We start from the raw sequence: 16348 nt of genomic DNA on the forward strand, positions 1-16348 counted from the left end.
ATTTGCTGTTTTGAACTATGTAGTTGTTCTGTGTTCCATTCTAATGGTTATTAATGAGGTGGATTAGTACTTCCAGGTTTTTAAAGGCTATCCACAATTTGTTGTGGTCAAAAAAATCTTTAGTATAATCAATAAAGTGTATAGATTTTGAAGGTGCCTCTTGTGTTTTTTCTTGTGTTAATCCATCAGCTACTACAAGTAGTAATGTGACTTTGGACCCTTTGCCTCTCTTGAATCCATCTTGTAAATCTGGCGATTATCATTGCAAGGATTTTAAAGTTGATGGTAATCTCTTGAACTTTTTCTTCCTAGATTGTGCAATTGCTCAGTACTTCAAATGCTCTTTAGAACTGCCCTTTTTGGCATCAGAATAACAACTGCTCTTTTGGCCATTTACTGTTTTTTCCATACTTTCTTAAAGACAGCAAATAACACTTTAAATGCATACTTTCTCAAGATTTTAAAAAGTCTGGTATTTTATTAACTTCTGCAGCTTTATCGTTAGCAATATTTTAGGGGCCATTTAACTTCCAGAATGTTTGGCCCTAGTTCAGTGATCATATCTTCATATTCATACTTGATTCAGGAATCCGTTCTTACAGTTTCTATATGCTCTCACCAGTTCTTATTAACTCTTTTGTCCAGTAGATTTTGCTTACTTTGTTTTTTAGGGTGCCCAAAATAAAGTTTCTTTGATTTAATATAAGTTTTCATGAATAAATGTCTTGCTCTTTTTGATAATACTCAGTTATAAATATAAATCTGTGTCGCTTCTTGCTCTTCTTTGTAAGAAAACTGAAAACTGTCTTTTTAGTTTGGTAAATAATCTTCATTCTGTCCTGACCTTTGTTTTTTATTTTTACTTTCAGCTACATTCAGCATATCTGCAGACAGCTCTATTTTGTCTCCTGTTTTTTACACCCTTAATGATATCTGTACTGTTTCAACAAGGTGTTACAAATTGCTTTAGAACTTCAGCTTTCACTTCCTCTGCATCTATGGTTAAATTGCTCTAATACTTTTCATGTATGTATGTATGTATGTATGTATTTTTCTCTCAGCCAGGTATTTTTCCTACGTAAATCAAGATCTTTATACAGCCATAGTTCAGTGAAATCCCATTTACTAGTTTCTAGGCTTTATCAGACATCAAACCAACATTTTGCTGTCTATTGGGAGAGTCTCTCTCTCTCTCTCTCTCTCTCTCTCTCTCTCTCTCTCTCTCTCTCTCTCTCTCTCTCTCTCTCTCTCTCTCTTTATTTATTTATTTTACTTATTAAATTTATATGTCACCCATCTTGTGGTTGAAGGTGACTTTGAGCAGCTATTGGCCTGCCTTGGATACAAATGAAATTCATTCTATAATTGGGGGAGGGGAGGTTCTGTCCAAGCATTGACTTTGATACTTTTAGTTAATGTGTTTATTATCACTGATTACACAAACTCATGATAGCTATTTCAGTTCTCCTATGATTTTCTTCTCCACAGAATCTGATTCTCCACAATCGTCCAAAGCAAATCTGATGTTCCTCTGAAATGAAACAATCCATTCCAGTCGATTTCAGTCCACTGATTTCTGGAATATTAGTGTTCTTTTTTTGATATTTCTGGCTATGGTTAGATCAGATTTGCCTTGGTTAATGGTTTTGACATTTCACAGACTAATATCTTTGCAACATCAAACTTCTGTGTTTTCTGTTGCATCAGTAGCTGGATAGTTTGGCTTTGATCTGTCCAGATCAGAAGCATCAGGGCTACTCATAGTTATCCGCTGCTTTTTCCCAGTATTTTATTGGATACCGTCTGTCTTTAGGGACTCGTTTATTGGTATTGTGGATATCAGCCTGGTTGTAAATGTCATTTTGATTTTCCTTACATTTCATTCTTCAGTGCAATTTATCTAGATAGATCCCTTTCTTTAATCTGCCCATCATGGGTGACACTTCTGGGAGTGTACACTCCTAGTAGTGTAGCTTATAGTATTATTGGGATGCTCACACTCCTTAATCACAATGAGGGAACACTCCATGAAAGGTTTTTTTTTTTTTAATAGTATCTCTATCTTATCTGGATTATATTACATAATATTGTACTATGATAAGTCCTAAAATGCCTCCAGATATATCTTTTTAGATTTTGCAATTTTTTTGCATACTACACTGGACGAAGAGATACACCAGAGGTGGGTTTCAGCAGGTTCTGACCAGTTCTGGAGAATCAGTAGCGGAAATTTTGAGTAGTTCAGAGAACCACTCCCCCATCTATTGTCTGCCTCCTGAGTCCCAGCTGATTGGGAGGAAATGGGGATTTTGCAGTATCCTTCCCCTGGAGTAGGGTGGGAATGGAGATTTTACAGTTTCCTTCCCCTGCCATGCCCATCAAGCCATGCTCACCAAGCCATGCCACTCCCACCAAGTCACATCCACAGAACCGGTAGTAAAAATTTTTGAAACCCACTACTGAGGTACACTATAAACTGCACGGTATGACAGTTTTGTCCAAACTTCTACATGACTTCTCCCAGTAAATCTGCCAGGGGGGGAGGGGGGGAGGGGGAAGTTCATTTTTGTTACCAATTCTTATTTTGTTTTGCTTTCTAGTCTGAGTTTTTAACCTTGGTCACAGAAACCTATAATATTTCAGACCCTATCTTTTAAGAAAAGGAAACTGTATCAGGAAAAGGAAACACATATTTCCCATTTCAAAGGAAAAGACATTTTTTACAAGAATGATCATCATTAAAGCAATTTATATGAGGTGCTAGATGTTGTACTAGCATATTTTTTTCAGATTAGTGCTTAAAAGATAGGCAATTTTCTGTGATTATGCTACATTTTAGAGTGGATTAAAATACACTTTACACTGTACATCTAATTTGCACTTAAACTAGCATATTTTTTCCAAGTGCATCTTGACTCACACACTTATTAAACCGGTGGACGGTAACTGAATCTTATTAGCCTTCTGCCTTTTCTCCACTGTAAGCCAATAGCGCCTGTACTAATATAGTATCTTTCTATTGTTTAAACTGCTTTTTCTAGACAATACAAAGCACTCAAAATATCCATGGGACGTGAAGTGTTATTCTTTCAGGACAGAGTTTTAGGGCAATCATAGGCCTATTAGCATTTTGGCAAATACATATCTACATGCTGCATTTGCTGGAGGGATAAGGGGTGGGGAATGGGGGCATATTCAGTAGACAGAAAATAATTAAACCTTCTGGTGCCTGCCGATTCTTCCAGTATTCTCATGATCTCCGACAGACTTCCTTGCTGTGGGATATATGGATTAAATAATTGAGGGAGTAAATATTTACTGTGAAGGCTAGTAAATGGGCAAGATTAACTCTTCCCCACCCTCCGCCCATTTAATTACTTGCACAGAAGTTTTTTCACTCTTGTTATTTCTTGCACAGCATTAGTTTTGCATGTTAGACAAATGTTGCTAGTCCCTGTGTACATTTTTTAGGCCTACCTCTTTCCAGAGTGACAGAAAGAAAGCCCTTGCACACTGGTGAATTTGCATATTGGTATTCTCCAGATAATAACTATATCATTTGTAAATCTATTATTGCATCTCAGTAGAGAATTATATGGACCTGAGAAAACTAATTATAATTACAATTAATCATGGCATTTTCTGGATTATCTATACTAAAGAAGTATTTTTGCAGATTGTAGACTAATGTCTGCATCTAGCCACCGATGTACAAATCATGGCTGTCATGGAAGCAAGTGTGTCATTATGTTATTGCCCAAATAGATGGCTTACTTACTTGTGTCAGCCATTACAATACAATTAGATAATTGTGTCATTTGCATGATGACCTCATGATTCTATGTTGTCATTTTGACATTTATCATGACCCACTATGGATGCTGTAGGGCAGTGGTCCCCAACCTTTTTATCGCCGCGGCCCGCTGAGCGTGCGCAGGGGTGGGGGCACGGCCCAGGAGCTTTTGCGCACGGCCCATTGCGCACGGCCCAGGAGCCTTTGCGCTGCAGCGTTCATGTCCCCCGGCCGCTGCGCGGCCCGGTGCCAGGTACTCCACGGCCCGGCACCGGTCCGCGGACCCGGGGTTGGGGACCACTGCTGTAGGGTAAAAGCCAGGATGGACTTCTTTTGAGTTAAGATGACTGCATCCCATGTGCTGCTGGTGATGATCAATTGATATTGATCAATCAGTTAAGTCGGAGCCAGCAAGCTGCAATCTTTGGAACACGACAGAATTTTGACCTAATTTCAAAGATCTTCTATGATTGATCATGTCAGACCTCTGATCCAATTTTTCCATCGATTTCTTGGCATTTGTTGCTTGGAAAATAGGAAACGGTGTTTCAAAGAAAGAAAGAAAAGGAATTTCAGACAGTTTTGGGTCTGATTTTACCCTCTACATATAGTCCTCAATTTACAACCATTTGCTTAGTGACCGTTCAAAGTTACAGAGGCACTGAAAAAAAATGAGTTATGACTGTTTTTCACACTTACAACCATTTCAGCTTCCCCCAAGGTCATGTGGTGAAAAATTTGGACTCTTGGCAACTGACTCATATTTATGACAGTCCCGGGATCATGTAATCAATTTTGTGACCTTCAGACAAGCAAAGGCAGTGGGGAAACCAGATTCACCTAACAGCCATGTTAGTAATTTAACAACTACAGTGATTCACCTTGCCAATAACTGTGGCAAGAGAGTTCTAAAATGGGACAAAACTCACTTAATAACTTAACACTTGACCCTTAACACTTAGGAACAGAAATTGTGGGCTCAGTTGTGGTCATAAGTCAAGGACTATTTGTAAATTACTTTATCACAATCCATTATTGCTATATAGCCCTCAATGATTGTCCTGAAGGGTATGCAGTTCCTGACAAGAAACAAAATGTTATCTGATTTGAACACATCAAACTATTTTATGCAATGTGGCCAACGGATCAGAAGCTTGTACAGCTCATAGAATTAATTTTAAAACAGCAGCTTAATGTTAATGTGATCTTGGCTTATTGTCTCAAGTTGCTGATTCTTTTCACCCAGTCACCCACCCCCCTTTTTTTGGCACTGAAACTGGGACAGAAGAAGTGCTCGAGATAATTATACAGTGTTGTGAGAAATAAAAAGGAGAGAAGGTGAGAGGTGAAGTTCTGGGCCTTTATTTGATGAGTTAGTGTGCAATCATCCTGCAGTGCTAAGCAATTGCCAAAATGAGCTGTACAACAATTCACTTCGCTCTTGTGAATTAGAGTCTGTAACTAGGAAACATTGTACATGTTAAGAAGTAAGGCTGCTTCTAAACATTTTAATTGTGTAATCCTCTGCCTCAAATATAAAACAAAGGCCCAGATGATGTTTCAATGTGTAAACCCTTGGTTGCTTTTCTACAGATTTTTTTTTTTTTCATCAGTGACCACTGATAATCAAGGAGATCTCACGTTAAGAATCTTATATTAAGAAATTAATATATTAAGTTAAGAAACTTAATTTTTTGGCTTTGTCTGTAAAAGCATTTGCTAAAAATTGCCTGAATAGAACTAAAAGTTATATTTTCTTTTTTCTAAAATTACCTTTGATTTCAAAGCAAAATAGTGTAAGCCCTTAAATGAAACCTACCTGAACTACAAAAATCTATATGACAATTAAATGGTGGAAAAAGATATCTAGATTTTGGTAACCCATATATGATAGCCCTACTTTAAATCCATCTGTTATAGTGTTATAACTGCCACTATCCAGTACAAGCAGCTAGTAAGGAATAACTGACAGGTAATTCTTCTCTTTCTTTTCTTGAAAAGGGTTATGCCAAAAAGGAAAGTTGCATTTATTTTCTACATGCACACCTTATTCCTAGGAAAGGAAGCATAATTTGCCAATAAACACAGAATGTTTTGGCTTAGAAAGTCTTTGGCTTTCTAAGTTGTGAGCAATAGCAATAAGACTTATATACTTCTTCACAATGCTTTATAGCCTTCTCTAAGCAGTTTACAGAGTCAGCATATTACTCCAAATAATCTGGGTTCTCATTTTACCAATCTCAGAAGGCTGGAAGGATGAGTCGACTTTGAGCTGGTGAGAATTGAACTGTTGGCAGTTGGCAGAATTAGCCTGCTATTCTGCATTCTAACCACTGCGCCATCACGGCTGTAATTTTGTTTGTGAGAATCTAATTTTGTACAGATTGAGGGTATTTGCACAGTATATATATATTTTTTGCAGCTCTGATGTTCTTAAATCACTTCGATTATGTCCATTAAAAAAATAATCCACTACATTGTGTATCGTGTTATCCTACACTTTAAGGTATAAACTGCATTTATAACTATTTCCCCACACACAAACACACCCTTTATTTTCACAGTGACCCAGTGTGGCTGTCAGGACTGTCTCAGGGTCATCCAGTGTTCTTGCATGGCCAAGCAAGAATTTGAATATAGTAGTATATAGTAGTATATATAATTACTGCATTCAGTCTATTATTCGACTTGGCTTACACTTGTCTATCATGTATACCGCTTATCAAATCTTCACTGCTGTTGATTCTGACATTCTTGGTCATCATATGAGCCTTCAAGAAAAATTAATTTTGTTAGTAGTATTGGTGATGGTCTAAGAAAGTAATTATAGACTCTATTCCTAGTCATATGCATTCAGCCATTGTAGATACTGTTCCTATTTGTTAATTAAACTTTGTTCATTAAGCTGGTTCTTATTGTAAACATGGTTACAAGTCTCCTGTCCTGTCCTGATTTTCAGATGTAATGTGCTACTGAGATTATAAACAGTAAACCAAAAGGAGTTGCTGAGATGAATTGCACACAAAAGTGTTCTTTACTTAAAATCATTTCATATCAAAGGAGAATATTGAGATCAAGAGATGTTGGTTTCCTTCAGTGACCTCAACCTGGTCTGTGGAAGGAAGCATATTTTTCAGGAATAATATTTTAGACCTATGGTTTAGCACAGGCCTGTCAAACTGGCAACCCGTGGCACAGACCACGCCCATCCTGGCTCCACAAAGGCAAAAAAGTCACAATCTGGCCCATGACATGATTTAGTTTGACACCTGTGTTTTAGCATGTCCTCAAGTATGGTAGAACATTCTATGACTATAATTGTGCTCTTCCTTCATTCTTTCTTAGCTGGCAAGCCTTAGCAGGCAATCAAAATAGAGGTCTTTGGATGTAATTAACACAGAGATAGAAATATTAAGTATAAATAAATAAATTAGTTTGAAATCTATAGTCTTCTCTGACTTGAATCTCTTTTATAAGTATCATAGAATAGGCAGCTTGCATTTTAATATGTAAAACATTGTAATGCTGTAATGTCCAAACTGAGAAGAAGATAGATTTTTATTTTAGGATATATGTTTGCTGAATCTCAGAATACTACTTTCAATTGTTACGTTATCATGGGTGTCTAGATTTCTCATTATTATGTATTGTCAACTTCTATAGATCTATACTATGCAAACTGTTGCTTATCAGCATATTAAAAGGGGTTTAATAAAAGAAATTGGTAGCCTGGTATAATTCTTGCCTCAATACGCTATAGTGAAAAAAAAATGTAAATTTAATCTTTTATAATTATTTTCTTCTACAGGCTCTTGGCTTTGCTAAAAATAACAACCTGCCAATTTTTTAATAACTTGATGCAGTTTTCAGATCTTGCTTTGTTTTTACAATGCAGCATATTATTTCTTTTGGGGAAAGTAATAATAGCTTGGTGCTGCATAATCAGAACTAATATGTAATGCAGAAATATGAATAGTTGTGTATTTGATTGCCTATACTTCATTGTGAAGAATCACTTCATGCAACTGCATTCAGAAATTATACAATAGGCAGGTTATAGGTAAATGGGCTTAAGATTTCTGTAGATCAACAATGGAATGAGATGCCTGAGATTTGAATTCTTGCCTAAATTTTAGACTACGGCTGTCAAACTCATGGCCTACAGGCCAGATGCGTCACGCACTAGCCATGCTCACCCCCGGTTTAGTGAAGGGAAAGTTGTGATATGTCATGTGACGACAACGTATTGTCGCGAGTTTGACACCCCTGTTTTAGACCATGGAAACCGATGTGACTCTCTAAATTCAACTGTTTACTGAAAACTAAATCACAAAGGTTGATAAAGAAAGAGAGCTTATCTTTGTATTGAGTTTTCTTTTCCTCCATAGTCAGTAAGAGTATCTGTTCCAAAGAGAAACTTCCAAAGCAGGCGGGGGGAAATATGCAATTGAAGTTAATCGATGCTTATTTTGTTTTTGAGAAGCCAATTTTCCACACTTTCTAAACCAAGAAAAAAACCTTGATGAAAAGCCTAGGAAGTGGTGTTAAATTAGCAGAGAAGACATATATCGAAAAGTGTGGCATCTCATTCACAGAGATTAATTGTATCACTCTCTTTTTCTTCTCACTTGCAGAAGCTGACAGCAGTCAGAATTACGTAACAACAGAGCCTCAGCTGATCTTCTATCCCAGCGTTACCTATGCAATCATTGGCAGCTCTGCTATTTTTGTGTTGGTGGTGGCCCTCCTGGCCCTAATTTTGCACCATCAGCGAAAACGCAACAACCTCATGACACTTCCCGTACATCGACTGCAGCATCCTGTCCTCCTGTCTCGTCTCGTCGTCCTTGATCATCCACATCAGTGCAATGTCACCTATAATGTTAACAATGGGGTCCAGTATATGTCTACCCAGGGCTATCATAGACCTCCAGATTTAGATTCACCACCATCTTATTCAGAAGCTGTGCTAGATCAAAGGTACATTGCAGTAGTGTAATCAGTGGAGTTTCTTTAAAGCTGTGTTTTAAACCCTTTCTTCTGTTTTTTTGCTTCTCTTTCATGATAGCTTCCTTTAACAGCCGCACCACCCTTGCTTCATTAGCAGTGATTTTACTGGGTTGTTGCCTCATAAACTCCTTCAATATTTATACCCAAATGTCCTGCCTGACTATTTACTGACATTAAGGCAAGTCACAAATGCTGCAGTTTGAACTTCACCAAGCAGAATTTCCTCCTCAATACAGGAATCCACTTTAAAGTTCTGCGGAGAGAAATCTGTCTATCCTCCGATTTCAAAAATGATTCTTTCAGAATTGAAGTATGTCATGGAAATATATGTGGAATTCATATTTTGGTCATGCTTACCAATTTAGCTCATCAGAATGAATTGGAGTTTATTCAGTGTAGAGGCCATTTTCAGTTAACGCCCCCTTTCGTATCCTACTCTAGATGCTTTTTAGCCAATACAATGCCATTTTCATTCCATGAAAAGATCACTTTTCATTTGTGTTTGCTGTTTTCTTTTTTAAAAACTGAGGCGGATATGTACAAGATTTCCAGGCTAGTGAGTAACAGAGCTCTTAAAAAAAACATGCAGAATGTCAGGCTAGTATTGCCATTGTTGTCTGAAACTGGAGGGAGAAAAAAACACACAGAGAGATCTATTTCCAAACTTTACCTTCCAATGTGACATATAGTGGGCATTAATGCATTTCATTGGTATTGCCTGGAAGCTGCTTAATCACTATAAATAATTTAAAGCAAATTTAATTTTTAAAAAGCTTGTCTTTGAGTAAATGGACAAATTGTATTTCAGTATTAATAGCATCACTTGATGTGCACAAAATTCTTACAAACTGATCACAATTTCCACTAAAGAGATAATCATTTGTATTTCTTAGTAACAATATATTGGGGCTAATATATTGAGGAATCTGGATACTGGATCCATTGAGGAAAATTAAAAATCCATTTATAGTGTCTCTTCCCCCCTACCCCGAAAGAGTGAGGGGGGGGTAATGTGAAACCATGGCAACTAATAATTTATCACTAAGTGATGCATATATACATTATACAGAATTTAATTTTAACTCCCCAAGCTTTTAAAATGTAGCACTTGAAAATCAATGAGAAATCCCTTACAACAACATACCAATTCAATATATTTGTCTGCAGTCAGTTATGGGAACTAAATTGTAGAGTTTTTTTTTTTGTTTTTTTTTAACATATGAAGCCAGTCCATTAATTTCTTGGTTTTGCTGCTAAGATTCTTATTGATTTCAGTGGTGATAATGAGGATGGGTGGCTGTGACTCGTGTGATGCTGATCTAATATGTCTTCAATTTGGTCCCACCATCTATTGCAAAAAACACAAATCACTTTATGTTTTCACATGGAGAGAAGCCATTCTAAGTATATTTTGTGAGACATAAGACTTTTAAACAGAATTGCTCCACCCCTCCTTATTGTTTCCAATGCAAAGTAAGGTCAACTTACCCTACAATAACACATAGTTACAGACAATTGTAGTATGTTTGTGAGATGCCAGAATATATCTTGAGAAGCCTGAATCTTGGTGGACTCCTGAGGCTTAGCTTTGTCCACCATCACCTATGTGTAATTTCCCTGAGCTGACAGCTGTAATTGGCCTTGCAGTCCCTGGAGTATACCGGAGACTGCTTATCATAGAGCAAAATTCCTAAAATTTAACCAACTCATTATTTTTCTCTTCCAGTAACATCAAAAAATGCAGTTTAATAATACTGGGTACAGTATTATTAATAATACTGAATACAGGCTGAATGGATGTTTCTGGCTTATGAACAAAAGTTACTTGTCAAAAGTCAACCCATCAAGTCAGTTCTATTGTGACTTGGCCATTCAAGTAGTGAACATTTTGTATGCATCTGTATTGTAATATGGTAACTTGAACTGGGACATTTTCCCAGGATCAAGGAACAGAATGCCCTCCCCTGATCAGTTGGAAGCTGCAAGTTATTTATTTACAGTTATTTATTTATTTATTTATTTATTTATTTATTTATTTATTTATTTATTTATTTATTTATTTATTAAATTTATATACCGCCCTATTCCTAAGGGACTCAGGGCGGTGAAAAGCGAACGATAAAAATACATGTAATACAAACGTTAATAATAAAAAAACCAATTAAAATATACTAAACATTCTGGTCCTAGATAATTCAAGACATCCCAGTTTAAATAAAATCAAAAAGCAATATAAAGGGAAAGTTAGGCCAGGCCGGCCTGCTGAAACAGGAATGTTTTGAGGGCACGGCGGAAAGTGCGCAGATCCGGAATCTTCTGTATCTCTGGGGGGAGCTCGTTCCAGATGGTGGGTGCCCTCACAGAAAAGGCTCTCCCCCTGGGGGCCGCCAGTCGACATTGTTTGGCTGACGGCACCCTGAGAAGCCCCTCTCTATGGGAGCGTACTGGGCGGTGAGAGGCTATTGGTGGCAGAAGGCGGTCTCGTAAGTACCCCGGTCCTAAGCCATGGAGCGCTCTAAAGGTGGTAACTAAGACCTTGAAGCGCACCCGGAAGACCACAGGGAGCCAGTGCAGCTCGCGCAGGAGGGGAGCCACATGGGAGCGCCATGCTGCTCCCATAACTACCCGCGCGGCCGCATTCTGGACCAGCTGGAGCCTCCGGGTGCTCCTCAAGGGGAGCCCCATGTAGAGAGCATTACAGTAGTCCAGGCGTGAAGTGACGAGGGCATGAGTGACCGTTTTTAACGAGTCCCGATCCAGAAAGGGACGCAACTGGCGAATCAGGCGAACCTGATAAAAAGACTTCCCGGCCACAGCCGTCAAGTGTTCTTCTAAAGACAGCCGTGAGTCCAAGAGGACGCCTAAGTTGCGAACCCTCTCCGTGGGGGGCAATGACTCATCCCCAATAGTCAGTGATGGCACCAATTGACTATATCGGGACGTCGGAAACCACAGCCACTCGGTCTTGGATGGGTTGAGCCTGAGTCTGTTCCTCCCCATCCAGATCCGTACAGCCTCCAGGCACTGGGACATCACTTTAAGGGCATCATTGGGGTGGTCCGGGGTGGAGATGTATAGCTGAGTATCATCAGCATACTGATGATACTTCACCCCAAAACCATGGATGATCTCACCCAGCGGCTTCACATAAATGTTGAACAGAAGGGGTGAGAGAACCGACCCCTGCGGCACCCCACATACAAGGGGCCTCGGGGTCGACCTCTGCCCCCCTGTCAACACAGACTGCGACCGATCAGAGAGAAAGGAGGAGAACCACCGCAACACGGTGCCCCCCACCCCTAACTCTTCCAACCAGTGCAGCATGATACCATGGTCGATGGTATCAAAAGCTGCTGAGAGGTCTAATAGGACCAGGATAGAGGAGCAACCCCTGTCCCGGGCCCTCCAGAGATCATCTACCAATGCGACCAATGCCGTTTCCGTGCTGTATCCAGGCCTGAAGCCCGACTGGAACGGATCTAGATAAGCCGATTCATCCAAGTACTGAGGAAGCTGTCGCGCTACCACACTCTCAACAACCTTCGCAACGAAGCGAAGGTTGGAGACTGGACGGTAATTAGCCAACACTGCTGGGTCCAGGGAAGGCTTCTTGAGGAGAGGCCTCACCACCGCCTCCTTCAAGGCGGCAGGGAAGACACCCTCTCTCAAGGAAGCATTTATAATCCCCTGGAGCCAACCTCGTGTAACCTCCCGGGAGGCCAGCACCAACCAGGAGGGACACGGGTCCAATAAACACGTGGCCGCGCTTAGTCTGCCCAGTATCTTGTCCACGTTTTCCGGAGTCACAGAATCAAACTCTTCCCAGGTAATATTCTCAAGACTTGCCTCCATCCTGCCTCCCGAATCTACCCAGTCAGAGTCCAAATTTTCCCAAATCTGAGCGATTTTGTCATACAGATATTGTACAAAGTCCTCGGCTCTACCCTCCAAGGGGTCCTCCCGCGCTTCCTGGTGGAGCAGGGAGCGGGTCACCCTAAACAGGGCGGCCGGGCGATTATCTGATGACGCAATAAGAGCGGAAAAATAGTTACACTTTGCCGCTTTTATTGCCACCAGGTAGGTCTTAATATGAGACCTTACCAGTGTTCGGTCAGATTCAGAATGGCTGGCCCTCCAACTGCTCTCCAGGCGTCTTTTCCGGCGTTTCATCTCCCTCAGCTCCTCGGTGAACCAGGGAGCCAGGTGAGATCGACGCCGGGTCAGAGGCCGCAAAGGCACGACCCGGTCCAAAGCTCCAGCGGCCGCCCTATCCCAGACAGCCACTAGGTCTTCAGTCGAGCCGTGTGCCAGAGCCTCAGGAAATGGCCCAAGCTCCGTCTGGAACCTATCCGGGTCCATCAGGCGCCTGGGGCGGAACCACCTCATCGTTTCCGCCTCCCTGCGGCGGGGTGTGGCGGTTTGAAGGTCAAAGCGAAGGAGGGAGTGATCTGACCATGACAAGGGCTCAATCGCTATATCCCCTATCTCGAGACCACTTACAGGACAAGCTGGGAGTTTGTCCCCTGGGTTTCCAAAGGTTCGAATCATCTGAGGGGTAAAATAATCCCATTTTCATTCTTAAATTCATCCAGCATGGTCTTCTGGATGTCACAAATGGGACGGTAGGGAACATAAGTGGATTGAGTGGTCCATTTGTGTCTTTATAACTTGCTGAAGCAAAATTCAGTTGCTGTTTATTTCATACATCTGGTAACTTGAGATCTAATTTATACTTTGCAGCAGACCCCCGTGGTTTGATCTTCCTCCGCCTCCATATTCCTCAGAAACAGGATCCCGGAATCATTTAGATCTTCCTCCATATCGTTCTCGAACTGGAAGTGTGGTAAGCACAGATGCTTCAGAGGCAAGAGGTCCAGAGACTTTGGACAGCAGTCCATCAAGAAACCTTTTTACCAGCATGGAGCATCACAGTACGCTGCGTGAAATTACAGCCGAGCAAAGTGACTCTCTGATCAATTCAGTTCCTGTCTGAAAACTGTAAACAATTATTTATGCACATTTTTATGGATGTCTGCTTGAACTTGTACTGAAATTAAGAAGTCCCAAATCATTTGGCCTTTTTCTACTTGATGATCACAAGTGTTTCTGTGGAAGGAACAAGAGTTATCTGCATTGCCATAAAACAACTTCCCTCAATCATTTCAAGGGAGAATGAGCAAGAAAAGGTGCCAGTGGCCTCAGTCGTGCTAGATTTAACTACTGAATTATGAAGGTTGAAGCAATTGAGAACAGTTCATTTTCATTTCCTCTCTGTTTTAACATGCTGTTAAAGCGTATCAGGAATTTACTAGAATTCATGTACTGAAATCAAACATATATACATATACATGTGTCTCAAGTCATGCCTGTGTTTCAAATGATCTTTATTGCTTTTTTAAAATTTCTTATTTATGATTGTAAGAATGTATATAAAAATAATAGTAAATGAGACTTGCATTAATGCAAGTATTGAACTGTATTGTTGATGCCATCTGGAAGTCCACTTCTTTCAATAGAAAAATAAAATTCTGAAGAGTCATCGGAAATATCATCTGTACGGTTTAAACTATGTTGTGTTTAAATCACAAGCTCTTCTATGGAGTAAACTATTATTACTTCAGTAAGAAAAATTAATATAATTTTTGATGGATAGGGTAAAAAGGATTTTAAGCCACCTAAGCAGTAATGGGATTTGATTTGACAACTACTGACTAAGAGACAGATCTTAGAGTCATGGTGGGTAGTTCAGTGAAGATACCAACTCGGTATGCAGCTGCTGTTACAAAAGAAAATTAAATGAAAAGGAATTCCGTCTTTGGAATCATTAAAAAGGGAATTGAAATAGAATTGCTGATATCCTAATGTCCTTATATACTGTATATCCATGTTGTGATTACACCTGGAATATTGTTTGTGGTTCTTCTCATTCAACATATTAAAATGATACAAAGCTATAAAAGGCACAAAAAGGACAATTGAAATGATTTGGGGACTGGAATTGCTTCCCATCAAGAAGAAACTATAGCTTGAATGAAGGAGGGTAAAGGAAACAGCATAGAAGTCTACAAAATCACATTCACAATATAGGTAAGTGATTGGAGAGAGGTTTTCTCCCTTTCTCCATGTTAGAACTTGAGATCATTCATTGACACAAAATGTAGGCCAATTTAGGATCATCAGAATGAATTACTCTTTTATACAGCAGGTATTTGATCTATGAATTTGCTGCCAACAGTGAGTAACAGCAGCAATTTTGATGGCTTTAAAGAGGAGAAGACAGGTTCATGGAAGATCAGGCCACCAAGGTCTACCCTTATTTATGGCCATTTGCTTTCTCCCTGAATCATAGTCAGTGTGCCTTATATACTGGAAGCTATCTTCTTCCAGTCCAGATTTGAGATTCCCAAATCGTTCTGTTCTGTTGTCTCATATCCAGAATATGAGACAACATAACCCTACAGCCGGATTGAACAAGGCTCTCGTAGTCATCTGTCTATCACACTGTGCCTGATTTCAGCTTTCTTCCTCATAGTGAAGAATCAAAAAAGTCTACCTTGTATTCTTTTGTAATTGGTATGTGTATCTTAGGGGTTGTGTGAACCAGATTTTAGCATTTTATCTTGCATAAGTGTAATATAACAATTTGGTGGATTATTTGGATACCTATTTTGACAGATCTCTCTCTCTCTCTCTCCCCCCCCCCCCTCTCTCTCTCTCACACACACACACACAGGAGGAGCTTTAGACAGTTTATGTGTCAAAATGCAGTTTTCTGGTTGTCTGGAATATATATTTAGTCTGGGCATGCTTTGAGTTTCTCATTGTAAAACAGAAGATTACAAATGTTCCATTTCCTCTCTCTGCGTGTATGTACCTTTGAGAGAGATTCTGAGTGCCTTGGAATTCATATATCAGTTTGCAGAGCTTATTAGACTTATTGGGGAATATCTTTCATACTATGAGACTGAAACTTTTTATAAAAAATAGTGCCAGTAGTAGTAGTATTTCCTTGTTCATAGGACTGATTCATTCCTTACATAGCATGCTTCTTTGCTATATATACTCCATTATTTACGTTGTAAGTATGAGGTGGAGGTAGATACGACACTTCTTCCTATATATTTACAAACCTGCACCTTCCCTACATATGATATGCTTTATCTTTAATGTTGGTGCATTTTGAAATGGTGTGAATCAGCTTTTAGAATTATTAGTGTTTGAGCGCTATTTGTATAACTCTAAAATTGTGAAATAAGAATCCAATGGTTTGAAAAGCATGACAGCAAGATGATTTCTGTTTCTTTCTTTCTTTGTTTTTACCCAAACGTAAGTGTAGGAATTCGTAGCCATTATTGGGAAGATTGAATGGGCATTTTAACTCATTGTCCACTTCTTTGTGTCCAATCCAGCTCAGGAGCCTGATTTGTTAATTCATCAATGCACATTTCAAGCCCAAGCCTTCCTATCTAAACTAACATTGAATTAGCAACAAACATTACAGGTCTTTCTTTCTTTCTTTCTTTTGAGGGAGTTTTATTTGGACTG

The 16348-nt window shown here is 39.5% G+C and overlaps 1 protein-coding gene across 2 annotated transcripts in view; it reads left to right on the forward strand.

Annotated features, from left to right (window-relative positions):
* Positions 1 to 14166, forward strand: part of LDLRAD3 (low density lipoprotein receptor class A domain containing 3) — a 167210-nt gene extending 153044 nt beyond the window's left edge. The window contains exons 5-6 of one of the 2 annotated variants that reach the window (XM_070931209.1): positions 8428 to 8773; positions 13544 to 14166. In XM_070931209.1, the coding sequence (XP_070787310.1) occupies positions 8428 to 8773; positions 13544 to 13796 (599 nt within the window). In that variant the 3' untranslated portion in view covers positions 13797 to 14166. The remainder of the gene's footprint in view (positions 1 to 8427; positions 8774 to 13543) is intronic. The other variant, XM_070931210.1, reaches the window with a different exon arrangement.
* Positions 14167 to 16348: the final 2182 nt, after the last annotated feature.

Source organism: Pituophis catenifer, unplaced genomic scaffold, assembly GCF_029215685.1.
Source record: "Pituophis catenifer annectens isolate HBS135680 unplaced genomic scaffold, rPitCat1.0.hap2 SCAF_1, whole genome shotgun sequence".
Lineage (NCBI taxonomy): Eukaryota > Metazoa > Chordata > Lepidosauria > Squamata > Colubridae > Pituophis > Pituophis catenifer.